This window comes from Aspergillus bombycis (assembly GCF_001792695.1).
Source record: "Aspergillus bombycis strain NRRL26010 chromosome Unknown contig00112, whole genome shotgun sequence".
Taxonomy (NCBI): Eukaryota; Fungi; Ascomycota; class Eurotiomycetes; order Eurotiales; family Aspergillaceae; genus Aspergillus; species Aspergillus bombycis.
The window spans coordinates 180-13,853 of NW_019170114.1; the positions used below are offsets into that span (position 1 = coordinate 180).

Sequence of the window (13,674 nt, forward strand, 5' to 3'; positions counted from 1 at the left end):
TCATAGATTATACACCACCGAGGCATCATCTGTTAGTCATTGATAAGATGATTGTCGCTGATCAAGTCGCAAGAAGGGCATATCCTGCGAGCTCCGGCGAGATAGCTCAGAAGTAAATACAAACTGCTCGCATAATTGCATTCAGTAGACATTTTCCCAACGGTTGATCAAACAGACCAGTATCAATCATCATTAGTAAGGGAAAAGACAAACCCGCCAATAAAACACTTATAAGATTGATTTCTAAGAATACTGTCCGAAAGTTGGTCTTTCCCGTATAGCCCCATCGCGCTTAGCCGAGCCCCATCTAATACGAGTGGTGGCTTTGCGACTATAAGCAACACATCAGAAGCCTCCGGAGTAAATTGGATCAGCCGTCTTAATTCATGCATAGTGTGCTTCCCGGTTTCAAGTGTCTTTAGTTAGTCGTCCACTAATTACGATGGAGTAATTACTTGGTGGATCGACGGTCGAGCTTCCTGTTTACCTCGTCCGCATTAAATCGCATTAGTCTAACTTTACCTAGCTGGAACCTAGGGGGTGATGCTAATAAGTATGCTAGCCTAGGATAGGGTATATATGTTCTAGAAGCCCAGGGGTTGTTCCGGCTAGAACCGCAAAACTTAGACTAGAGCCACGGTATGCATCAATTGGAGATAGGTGAAAGGGGGAGAAAATGGCACGGAGAATCTCGTATAGATTCCAAATGCAGTTTGATTGGCTTTAGCACGATATTGATCCATGTGAATCTCTAAGTAATTGGAGACTGCTTTTGAGTTTATGTAGAAGAGTTGTATGGACTTGGAGAAGGTGCAATGCGTCGAGCAAAGACCTAGGTCCCTAGGCAAGTCCCTGCTTATACTAATTGGATCGACGTTCTCGGGCACCCTAGGCTTTTCCTGCAGGTCCCATTCTATCATATCCTCGGTTCATGATCGACTCGGATGAAGGGACGACCAAGAGATGTTTTAAAGACTGAAAACTATTTGGCAGCGATTGTCTGGCTTGCGTTAGTGTAAGTAGCTTTGTTCACATTTTACTCACACTATTGACTTCTAAGTTGGATGAGGAATGGTTGTTATGGTATACCCCCGTGCACGCCCATAACCGGGGTACAATAGACAGATACTCCGACTCACCGAGGTCTTTATGGAGCCGGAAAGAACTGCCGGCGCTTTTCAGGAGAATAAATAACCCCATTGGGAAGGTCAGTAGATGGGTTGCGCATCCATGTCGATCAGCCTGGCCAGATGGGGAACTTGACCAGTGTGTATCCCGTCTTTCGCCTTCGATGATTCTGTCTACCATTCATATGGATTGTCATTCGTGCGCAACATACTCCGTATAGGTCGGCAGTAGGCGCTACCAAACTTCAAAAGCCCCCTTTGCGTTTAGGCCGTCGCGCGTCGGGTGCGATCCGACAGAGTGGACTCAACACGAATGCTCAAGCTTTGCCCAAAGTGGAGAGTGGTGATGCAGATCACCCTGCCGGATATGCGATGGAAACGTTTGCCGAAAATTCGGCCCGGTACTAGACATTGTATGACAGATTTATACAAACGGTTACGTACATTCGAGTAGAGAAGGTCATGAAGAAGGAAACAAAACACAGAGGAACATGCTGGGGTATCATTAATAATATCATTATAATTAAATATGAAATGAGAGTTGAAAGAATGTACAGGGGAAAAAGGTGCCTAGGGCACGAAATGAAAGGACTGGACGTATGATAAATTTTTTTTAGTGGAGATGGGAGCTCCGCCCGTCGCCCACATCACCCACTACTCCGTTTGTTTCCGTGATATTCGTCCGGGTCCGCTGGCTCGTGCGAGATCTCGATCGTTGTCTCCTGGTACACTCCATGGCCCAGGTCGGCCATTTCCATGTCGCCGTGCTTGCGTAGGTCTTCAGTGGAATCCCCGTCGTTTATCGTGTCATTTAGTGTCTGTAGACCTCGGCGTAGCCGAGACCCCACACGCACCTTCTTGTTCTCTCTCGTGGTAGTTGTGATATGTGTCTGGTACGCGTTCGAATTGGAGTAGGCATACATCTTATCCGATGTGCTGATCTCCGTATCCAGCAGCAAGTGCCGCCGGGTCAACGTGTACACAACAACGTCAACCAGCCCTGACAACGCCATTAAGGACCCAGCCACGGCGAAATATGCTCTGCTTTGAACAATGTGTCTGGCTGTGGACATACGGCCTGCTGCCAGTGGAAGGGATAAGACCAGGTATACGATCGGGTAAATAACCATGTAAATGACGACACGGTTTAGTCGTTTCAGACTTTCTTGATGTCCTTGACGGAGCATCGCTGCCTCGCTCATGCGACGTCGTAGGTGAAAGAATAGCATGCCGTAGAAAACGACAGTTCCGAATTCGGCGAGAAAGATCCATAGATAATGGACCCAGAGGCGTTCCGTCTCGTGTTCAGGACCAAGCCAGCACTGAAAATTAAAAATGTAAGTATTCACACTGTCCCTGCTTTGCCAGGAGTTACAACTTACCCAGCCGGCCTCGGAGATGACGAAAGTCTTGGAACCAAATAACCCCACAGGGATCACTCCTAGCACGATAATGAAGACCCATAGTCCTACAACGCAACACACAAAAGTCCGGTGTGGAAGTTGCCGCCCTCTCAGCACGACTGCACCGGTGTGCATCGCAATTGCCATGATAAATAACCCACTTCCAGGGTCACCAACCTGAATCCACCAACCTTGTAGAACGCAGGCCGCACTTGGAAAGTAGACATTACCACGCGAGACCCAGTGGAGGCATAACAAGAAGGCGGTTGCTTGTTGGATATCAATCAGGAGAAGATTGTAAATCAACACGACGTATTGGTTGGCGGCAAGAGGACGTTTATAGTAACGTTTCCAAAAGATGAAACGGTATGTAAGGAAACTCAGCAAACCGAAAGATGCAACAAAAGAGCAAAGTGCGACCACCCCCATAGCAATAAACCCCGCTCTATCCCCGCCCGTGAGAGGCTCCTGTGTAGCACTTTGCCGTTTCGTGAGGTGCGTTTGAGCATCCTCGCTATTAAGCAAGTGCAATATGCGAATGAGGGTGGTCATTGTTCATCTCTTGTGACGAAATATTGGTAAGGGGTATCCGCGCCTGTAAGTCCCTGGGGGAGGATGAAGGTATATAACCGATTAGCATTGGGTTTGGGGACGGTTCCTGACCCATAATTCAGAACATTTTGTTGTCCCGGCTAAGCTCCTCATCCAAAGCTTTTCTGTCCCAAGCTTTGGCCAGAGAGGGTTTCAGCTCGCTAGATATATGGGGCACCTCATTGTTCCAGGGTTGGCCGCCTTTTGGTACGCACTGATGAACAACCCATAAAAGCATAGTGTGGGAATTAGCCGGGTATAGTTTTATTTGGAGTACACAGCCTGCTGTATGCTGATCCACAGTTGGGGTCAGTGGGCCCTTCCCAGTCAGCCAACTATGGTGCCCGGAAAGTGAGCAAACGCTTTCGTACATGATCGGCATTCCCAATGGCTTGGATCAGGAAGATCCTGGTATAGTGCAGAGCCTGTAAGGGACAACTACCGCCGCAGAACCACCCCTTGGTAGCCATATGGCAGAACTTGCAGTCAGAAACGGCATCCTCGTGAGCATGCGTTAACCCCGGTGGGTACGTTTCGCAAGGTTTGTTCGAAAGTGGCGACAACCCTGTGCAGAGCCAGGCCCTGTCAAAAGTAGGTTGCCAGGAGAGCAGTCATACCCCAGAAAGTTTCAGCAATCGATATATGATGGCTCGAGAACTTTAAAAGTGCAGTCATAATGACAGAGCATATGCCACCCGTACCTGGTCAAATGGAGTGCGATCATTACTACTCCTAAATCAATGACGAACGCTGATTGGGCCTGATAGATGAGTATATCCTCCGATGAGAGTAGGGATCGACACTCACTACAGCCGAGTGCCTTACCAGTAGACCTGGAGAGCCTTGGTGTACCTACTCGTATCAGTACTTTTTGCATATTTTCGCACGCATTGGCCGAGCACGTCTACCGAAAAACTAGACTTAGATGTATGATCCGTAAGACGGTAAAAGAGTCAAAGAAGATGAAAAGTACACGATAATACAGGGTGACATCCGTCGTAGTTATCGTACAGGCGAAGCTTACACGCTAGGAAAGAAAGAAGGGGCTAAGAAATCTTCAGGGTGTCAAATAAACTCGAGAACCTGGGAGCCTGAGGCCAGTCATAGTCACTAAATTTTAATATGTCACGTTCAATCATGGAATGGATCCAGTGTTGCTTCTTTTCCGGATACGGCTACTACATGCTAAAGTTTACTTTTGATGGGGTAAATTTATAAGTTCTCCTGCAGGCATTCAGTGTTTCCTTGCCGCAAGCATCACCCTTATAAGATAAGTATCCAGAGCATCGTATCACCCCAGGCGCAGTATGGAATATGGTCCAGTTTTCGTTTTATAAGTTTAAAAGGAAGATATTATCATTCATTGTGAGTTGTGCTCGTTACTGAAAGGTGTTCAGGGGATCGACCACTTATAAAACTTTAGTCCCAAAAACCTGAAGATATTCGCACGACGGTGAGGGCGGAGATTCTTTGCAACCATACATCCAATACCATCTTCTAATCGGTTGTTCAAACCATGGCTCGTTATATTAGCCAGAAAACCTTGGTATCGACGGATTGTACCGATCGGGTCCTGGAAAACGAACCATGGGTGTCCTTTTTGGCATATCCTAAAGCAGGAGCCGGGGAATGGGATGCTTCCTTCGACAAGATGGCCATGATCAATGCCAGGCTGAGGGAATTATATAGGTAGACTTCTCGAGCTTTGGGTTTGTCGGCCATTCCAGACTATCCAACGGCGGTCACAATAGGATTGCCGAATCCGGCCGTTTAGGACTCCCGTCGACGAACATGTCTGATGCAACTATTCATGGTAGGTCACGTTGCCATATTTTCCCACCAAATCTGACGTGGTGCCACAGCGTTGTCTAGCCGTCTCATAACGACAACTCATACGGGTTTCCGTACGTATTTATTCTTTCTTGCAAGTTCCGAGGTAATTTATGCAAGGCCTCCAGTGAATATTGAATGACCGTAATGGTATGATTGATTTCTCACTGCAATTATCAGGCGTCCCAAGTCTGCACAGTTGAGACACACAGATACGATTGAGGCAATGAAGATATAATTAGTAGCTATGGAGAGATACCATATCCAATATATTGAAGTCATGCATTGCCATGAACTCGGCGATAGTGCTATTTCCGGCAGTTTTCTTGGCACGAAAGATGCTTAATGCCATTCAGGTGAATCAGATCTCACCGCTCGAAGCCTCTCGACCTCTCTACTAACGGTTTAGTAGTGAGTTCTTATCTTGGTTGGAGGTATTAATCAATAGTCCACACATAACATAGCCCGATATGACATCATTGGCGGCGAGGGAGGCTGGTATCTCCCCATGTGCAACTCTCGGAGTTGTCGGGTATACTTCGTGCCCATGGATGGATCCGAAGATGCGGGATAGAAATGTCCAATTCCTTGGCTTGTTGCGTTGCATGACTCGACCGTATCACGCCGTCAATGGAACCTATGAATAGAAGTGGCCAACGGAATGATCATCAGTGTCATCCCGGATCGGGGCAAGCGGAGCCAAACCGGACGCCTAAAGCCATGGCCTAGTATCTGTATGTCTCAATTAGGGTCCAACTCGGCATCATCTGACTGGCCCGGAAAGCGGGACATCCCCAGTGACTGCACCCCCGCATTGATCTCCGCCCACCGCATGAATCAAATCCCATCAATCCATCAGCAGATGAGGAGACTGTCTCACTCTACCGTGGGTATTTCCCCGCCGCATCTTCTCTGCGATTGCTCCGGTTTCAAAAATATGTCCAGGAAGGTTCTATCGGGATGTCTCCAGTCACGGTAACCGAACTATACACGATAGCAATGTAGTATCTCGGAGACGGTGGCGAGGCAACCACCTGTTACTGCTTCGATACACCCTGATATTGGGTATATAAACCCCCTCGAAGTCCCTCAAAGAACACCTACAACTCCAAGCAACCCGACTACATTCTCCAAGAAAGACTCAGAAGCCTTAAGCCTTCCCATAACATTTCCTCCCAAACCGTCTTCAGTCGACACCTTTTCAAGCCGCCCACCATAACAATGAAATCCTTCACTACCATCTCTCTCCTCGCCCTCTTCTCCTCGGCTTTGGCCGCACCTGTTGAGCAGTCAAGCGACGCTTCTACCGCCGCTACTATCTCCGTCTCCTACGACCAAAAGTATGATGTCGGTGGCAGCTCTCTGACTACCGTTGCCTGCTCGGATGGCGTGAACGGCCTCATCCCCCAGGGCTACAGCACCTTCGGCTCCCTCCCGGGCTTCCCTAACATCGGTGGCGCTCCTACCGTCCCCGGCTGGAACAGCCCCAACTGCGGGAAGTGCTACCAACTCCACTACGCGGCTGGCAACATCGACAAGTCCATCTACGTGACTGCCGTTGATGCGGCACCCGGTGGCTTCAACATCGGCTTGCAGGCCATGAACACTCTGACGAACGGATTGGCCGAGCAGTTGGGCAGAGTCAATGTGGACTACACTGAAGTCCCCCGCTCGAACTGCGGCTTCCCTAATTGATGAGGTTGTCTTGACGGATGGTCATGATGAATCATGAATTACATGATCCAAGTATCTAATTTTATCTTCTTGTGTCTCTATTTCAGCATGTGATATAGCACTAATGCGTTACGCGGGATAATATAATTAAAGAATGTTGCATTTGACTCTGAAAGTGGAGATGGTATCTTTTCGTAATCTATTGTAGTAGTTCTATATAACTAGTGTTAGAGGTTTATCATAGTGTACACGCATCCTTACTGTGCAGCTTCCAGCATCTCTTCCACTCTACCGAATTTAGAACGGAGTTTACCGATCTGCTGGCCCCGCTCGCGCTCGGCAGCATCAATACGCTGCCAATTCTCCCAGGTTGTTGCCTGCAAGCCACGCTTCTCGGCCTCAGGGCGTACTCCCTCCCAACCGAGACCGGTGCTGTGGCCGGGGCCATTCAAAAGAGACCCCTTGCCTCGGTGGCTGCTCAAATCAGCCGCCACCACATCTGCCGTCGTAAATGCATCCGTCATGGTTGTTGCGATAACGCCGGTGGGTCCACGCTTGACCCAGCCAGCGCAGTAGAGACCCGGTAGGTGTGAGATAACTGACCCATCAGGGAGCTGTTCGTTGTTACCTGTATTCGTGGGGCTCGTGACTCTACCAAATCCGTCGTTGGGGATGACACCGCGCTTCGTGTCGAACTGAATCCCCAGGTCTTCTAGTCCAGGCAAAGGTAGTGATTTGTATCCAACACTTCGGAAGAATGTATTGGCGGGAATGTTGACCTGCGCTCGCAAGCCGCTGGAAAGATACTTGGGCGACACCTTTGCGCTAGTAATATATGGATCCGCCGGGTCTAACTCATTGCGGGAGAATTTGACGTGTGACAGGCGATATGGGTGGACTGGGGACCAGTTGAGGCACTCTGGCGAGAGCAGGAAATCTAGAGACCAGGACTTGGTGGATGTTGCTGGATCGTTACTGGATCCCTTTGCGAGTAGTTGGATGAGCCGTTTCTGGGCTCTAGGGAGGGCATTCATGACATCGTCTGGTGGGAATAACTCCTTACGAACTGGATCGAACGACACGCCCGGTAACTGGAGCAACTCACGAAGCTCCTTGATTGTGAATGCAGCCTACACATTGTCAGTACAAATATGCTGCGCTACATAATATATCTGGTTTCCACCAACATACCTGCATCGGCCCTCGACGGCCAACTACGTGAACTCGCTTGATCTTGCTCTTAGCCAATGCCTCTATAGCATAGTCCGTTATGTCAGTCTTGCGCAAGGCATCCACATCCGTCAGAAGGATTCTTGCTACATCTAGCGCAACGTTGCCCTGGCCGATAATCACTGCATTTTCACCGGCTGTCAGGTCAGGTGCTAGGTCACGGTGCTCGGGAAGTCCGTTGTACCATCCGACAAATTCGCGAGCTGAGTATACATTTCGACAAGCATTCTCTCCGGGAATACCCAGTTCCTTATCCTTTGGAGCTCCATATGCGAATAAGATAGCGTCATAATGAGGCTTAAGCGCTTGTAGAGGGAGATTCTCGCCGAGTTCAATATTGCCAATGAAGTTGAACCGGGGAGATGAGGCAACTTCAGTGAATTTCTCCTCACAATTCTAGGACCAGTCAGATTGATCCATCTGTAACATGGCGACATTGGTGGGGCACAATCATCGTGAACAATTAGTCACGACGTACCTTGACTTCCGGATGGTCTGGCGCTACCCCATGCCGCACCAGCCGAAGGGCACGGGCAATTTTTCGTACATATCTACCACAGCATCGTTCACTTTTGCCAGCAGTCTATAGGCTGCATAGAAACCGGCCGGACCCGACCCCACAACAGCAACGCGAAAAGGTTGATTAGTCTGAACAGACTGACTGTTATGACGTCGTTGCCATACTGACTGCGGCAAAAGACGATGCGGCGAGCGGCGAAGTGGAGAGCGGCTGATCTGCGCCGTGCATTGAGAGCAGATGTAAGGCACACGCTGGAGGTTCATTGTGCCTGAGACGGATGCGTGGTGGAGTTCACAATTAATTTATCGATCTGATTGACTTTCCCCGAGATCGATAAATGGCCATGACGGCAGTACACGTGATCCTTATCGGGGCGGTTGCCGCGCCGACTATCGCGATGTTGACGATCCGGAGTAGATAGGGAAGGGCTTTTGCACGGGTCAGCTTGCACGAGCTTCTCGGACACTTTCCTCCTCTGACATTCCATCGTTCCATGGTTCTGTCTCTTGTTCCTACATGCTTCATCTCCCCCGGCATTCTTTTTGTTAAGGTTATTGCGTCTACCACGCGCTCATCTCCCCGCTCTCTCGCGTGGGTGGATGTATTAATAAAGACAAAGTCAAAGATTCTTCCATCGCCACAATGGGAGAGTCGCCTCCATTCCTTTACAACCCTTCAGCGTACAGCTTTAGTGGACCGACAGACCGCCCTTTCAACCCAAAGGCTGTGACACAGGCGAGCTGGACTCGTCCACCGTCAAAGCCCAAGCCAAAAGGGCCACTTGTGAATTTCAATCGGCATCCGGACTCTGTAAGTGTCTACGATATTCGTGTAAAAGACCTACATACTGACGATATGGGTACCCTGAAGTATTGTAACATTCCTGATGGCAAGTCCAAATGGACTCCAATGAACCCAAATACTAAGAATAGGGTGATCTGCGGGCGAAAGGTACAGCTTGGGCTGCGTATTTTACAGCTGATTGGAGCTCTTGGGTCACTTTTCTGTGCCATTGTTATCACAAATGCTGCTGCTGCCCTTATATGGATTGTCCGTGTCGGAGTAAGTACAGTCCGAGTTTAATATGCTTGAACGCTGCCCTAACATTTTATAAGCCGGCTGTGGCAATTTTACACACTCTTTATGGTATCTATCACCTCTGTCGCTCAGTTACAAGACCTGCTGGGACTCAAGCCAGCTACATGTTATTTTCTGGGACCTTCGACCTCGGCTTGGTCCCCTTTTACGTGTTTGCGGCATATCTAGGCTTCAACCAGTACACTGACAATGCATACCATTGGAGTACTTTGCTCAGTTCCGACTTTGAGGTCTCAACCAAGATTGCCCAGGCCACATTTCTGCTAAGTGTCATCAATGGCGGAATGCATGCGATTTCTTTGGGAATTTCGATCTTTCTGGGTCTTATTTTCCGCAAAATTACCCGTCTGCCCCCAGATCTGAACCCTTTGGAAGATAACCTGACAGCCCGTCCTCACAAACGAAACAAGTCCGAGATCACCAAGAAGCATACTAGCAGCTCTACTTTAGACTCCACCATGTCGGGCGAGACGCTGATCGGAGCACCTCGTACTATGTCATTCATGCACACACGGGCCAAATTATCCGAGGGTGGTTCTAGTAACGCACCGTTAGATGCGAAGGAGAATAGATTATCCCAGATGACCATGGCTTATGATCACGACGAACTTCCTGTGCCGCTGATGCCTTTTGGCCAACAAGCGGACACTTCAGAGCACATGATGTACCAATTTCCAGACCAGGACGCAGACATTCTCACGAGGCCTACAACCAGAATTTCTTACGCTTCACCAGTACGCGAGCGATCTCCAGATGTCCCTAGTCGATCTCAGTGTGCGAGCCCAGCTTCGGAAAACTGGATCGCGTTCCCGTCTCGATCCGCTTCACCTGTGGAAGAAGGCCAAAACGAAAATCTCCTCCGCCGCGATCCCTCCTCTGCGTACAGCAGAACAACCAACACGCCAGCTTCTGGGAATAGTGGACCCTTGGATTGGTTCAACAATCAGCGTATTGGATGGGACCTTGAGGAGACAATCCGAGAAGATGTACGGGGCGAATATGAATCTGTTCCCATACAGGAATATTATGGAAACGATGATGAGAATCATTATCTTCCACAACGGGATAGGCTCTACGACAATGCCGAAGAAGATATTGGGGACCATCGCATGCATATTTTTGAAGATCATGACGAGGTTCGGGAATCTTCCGAGTCACTACGCGTCAATCCTTTAGCGCTGAACCCACCCACCCCGCAACCTGCCATTGATGAAACGTCTGTCGATGCAACGCAAAATGGCCGTATGGCGCTCGTGGATATCCCTAATCTCTCCCCTAATCCAACAGCTGCGCCACCCCCTGTTGACAGCCCAGAGAAGAACGGTCGTTTTTACGGTGAACTTGAAAGCAAGACGGGACTCAGTATTCCCCGGAATGTCAGCAATCACGATGAGGACACGCGTGGCTTCGGGCGGAAGAAGAGCAAACTTATGAAACGCAGAAGCCAGAAGATGAGCACTTACGGCGCTCTGAAGCAGCATGATGACACGATCGATGCCAATGAAGACGGGCTTATGGTTCCGCCTCAGAGCCCCATGACAGTCGAGAGCGATCGTAAGGGCCGTGTTATCAGCAACTCTGGGGCTGATTTCGGTCCAAATGGAAGCGGTGGATCGGCTCTATCATATGGCAACTACATTGCGGGGCTTGGAGTTGGAAGAAGACGAGACGTCAGTGGCAAGGTTGCGGAGGAAGGCCGAGGCGGCATGAACAAGGCTACAGACGAGAAACCAACCATCCGGGCTGCTGGATGGGCACGTTTTGCTGGACTGTAATGCTTAAGTTTACGCGATGAGGCGCAAAACAGAGGTTTTTCGGTCATGGGATTAATGCGATCTGGTAATGTGTTTGGTATGATGGACATTTCTTTACGAGGTTTGATTGATGTTTATGCTATGATACTCCCTTGATTCATGTATGTAGTAACGTAAATATTGCACGAATTCAGAAGAACAAATATGCACTTGTCTACGTAATCAGATCAACTGGACTCGCAGTTCAAGGTCTTCCACCGTATTCTTGAATAAATTTAATTCTTGCAAACAAACCCCGACATCCTGTATGATATTCCCGTTGTATCTCCAAGAGAGATTAACTCAAGATCATGTTTGGCATGATGGCACATTCCAGCCCGGCCTCTTCAGGCTGTTCACCGGAACCCTAAGGCTGGAGGGACATACCTCCAGCCATTGGTGTGGTGCTTAGAAATGGCATCGTATATTTCACGCTCCAACCTCAAGTTAGCTTGTTTATGGTCGGGGAACTGATGATCACAAAACTTGCCCAGCAGCAAATTGTACGTATCGTCTTTCGATGAATTGTCATCAGTAGTGACCCTAGCTCCCCCACGCTTCGTAATCCTTAGACAACTCTCTAGGAACCGGAAATACTCGGGCGAGTCGAGTTTTATCTTCCCCTTCCATTCTGTCCAAGGCGCATTCATTGTCTGAACCTCAACATACCATTTTACTATCGTCGTTTTCATGTGTGGATTCTTCCTGTAGAACGCATCAAGTCTTGTTTGAATATCATCAACCAACTTTTGATCGGCTTCTTCCTTACTCGGTGGCTCGTCCGAGCAAGTCTCGCCGACCTGAACTCAATATATCCCAGGGCTGTGGTCCGTATGTTCTTTTGCACGCTTCCCTTCTCCCCGTTTGGCGCGCCGTAGGCATTCCACCAGAAGGTGGTGATAAATTTCTTATCCTCAAGTACTTTGCTGACCCACATGTATCTGGCTGAAGCTTTGAGCTTGATATACCACATCACTTGTGTCGGCCCGTTGGCCCCGTGTTCCTGTGGTGCATTCATATTGTATAAGCTTACTCAAGGTGATGGTAGGTGTCTATTCCAGTAGACTGTAATAGTTAAGGAAATGTTATTAGTACAAAAACTATGAGCATACATGAACAAACAGAGCCCATCATCTATAGCAATAAGCTTAGAAGCCTAAGCTACCTTTATAGTTATAGAGGAACTAAGCCCTTGTCTCCCAAAACCAACCTCAACAATGAACCACAACACAATGGCTTTCTTTATTGTAGAGGACAATACGCAGTGATCTAGCAAGAGCCTTACACAAACTTACGTTTTGCAACCACCCAAGCTGTCTCCGTATGGCCTTCAATCGGTTCTCAATATTAACCCTAATTTTATCCAGCGGCAGCTACACCACCGTCTTTAGCTGGGACCACAACAAAAGCTCGGCTTCTCATCCAGTGGGTATTTGCACAAACTAAGAGACAGCATCACACCCTTGTGACCATTATTATGTAATCACGATGGCATCGCACTTTGTAGAGTCGGTATTATCTATCATTATAGGTTCTGAACGTTGTTTACTCTAGTAGATGGTGTGCTGAGAGGCGCGTGTCTTGCAGGTCTATGTGGATTTCATCGGAGATGTTGGCATGGGCTTGGATGAAGTGTTTGATTGTGGTGCTGCTGAGGTTGTTTAGGCCCACTGGTACATCCATGCCGTGCTAAATGTAGTGTGGGTTTCTTTTGTTTTTGGTCTTTTGGTTTTCATTAAATGCAAAGGTTGATTGTGGACCAAAAAAAAAAGGTAAGCTATACTGTTATGCGGAACTGTCGCGGTGACATTAAGCAAAGAACGACATTATTCACTTTTCCAGGCTGGCAGCTGGTCTACTTCTATTCCCCCGTCTTCACCCTCCTGCTTTTCTTTCTTTACTCTCCATCTTCTTAGACCCCGTCAACTGTGACGCTGTTGTAGTCATAGAGACACATGATCTCAATACATCACATCTGATCAGAGCCAGTGTGTTGAATAGCCACCTATTTAACCGGACTAGTCATGAGAATACCCATTTTGGTGTGCAGTCACGACGGGGGTACTATGATCTGACTGTACTAGCAGTCAGTAGGCCTCGCCTAGCTAAGTTTTACCCATGTTCTGGAAAGCTGCTGAGACTGAGGCGGGCGTCAATGCATCTGAACGTCAAGATATTCTTAAACGGGTAGCGTCTAATGTAGAATAGATGGAGCCCAACTATAAATTTTGAGCGGTACCAGAGTGATAAGCTACTACGTGACAGACTACCTCTTGATATTGTAGCGGATGTACAATTAGTAGACGCACATGCTAGAGATTACCGATGTACTACTACGAACAAAGCTGTGCTTCCCCCGTTTCGCCATTGGCCGAATGACATTTCGGTACAGTTAGATTGCGAGCTCA

At 48.4% G+C, this 13,674-nt stretch overlaps 4 protein-coding genes across 4 annotated transcripts; 2 read left to right on the forward strand and 2 right to left on the reverse strand.

Annotated features, from left to right (window-relative positions):
* Positions 1–1,774: 1,774 nt before the first annotated feature.
* Positions 1,775–3,082, reverse strand: gprD (the record flags this gene model as incomplete). The annotated part of the gene is made up of 2 exons (XM_022537375.1): positions 1,775–2,449; positions 2,510–3,082. The coding sequence occupies 2 exons, from the start codon at positions 3,080–3,082 to the stop codon at positions 1,775–1,777; spliced, it is 1,248 nt and encodes a 415-aa protein (XP_022385146.1).
* Positions 3,083–6,172: 3,090 nt separating this feature from the next.
* aspf13 (allergenic cerato-platanin Asp F13) lies at positions 6,173–6,646 on the forward strand (the record flags this gene model as incomplete). The annotated part of the gene is made up of 1 exon (XM_022537376.1): positions 6,173–6,646. The coding sequence occupies one exon, from the start codon at positions 6,173–6,175 to the stop codon at positions 6,644–6,646; it is 474 nt and encodes a 157-aa protein (XP_022385147.1).
* A 236-nt stretch (positions 6,647–6,882) lies between these two features.
* On the reverse strand, positions 6,883–8,638 carry ABOM_010249 (NADPH-adrenodoxin reductase; the record flags this gene model as incomplete). Its single annotated transcript, XM_022537377.1, has 4 exons — positions 6,883–7,755; positions 7,817–8,251; positions 8,334–8,438; positions 8,540–8,638. The coding sequence occupies 4 exons, from the start codon at positions 8,636–8,638 to the stop codon at positions 6,883–6,885; spliced, it is 1,512 nt and encodes a 503-aa protein (XP_022385148.1).
* Positions 8,639–9,017: 379 nt separating this feature from the next.
* ABOM_010250 (uncharacterized protein) lies at positions 9,018–11,248 on the forward strand (the record flags this gene model as incomplete). The annotated part of the gene is made up of 3 exons (XM_022537378.1): positions 9,018–9,185; positions 9,246–9,437; positions 9,491–11,248. 3 exons carry the CDS (start codon positions 9,018–9,020, stop codon positions 11,246–11,248), a joined length of 2,118 nt encoding a protein of 705 aa, XP_022385130.1.
* Positions 11,249–13,674: the final 2,426 nt, after the last annotated feature.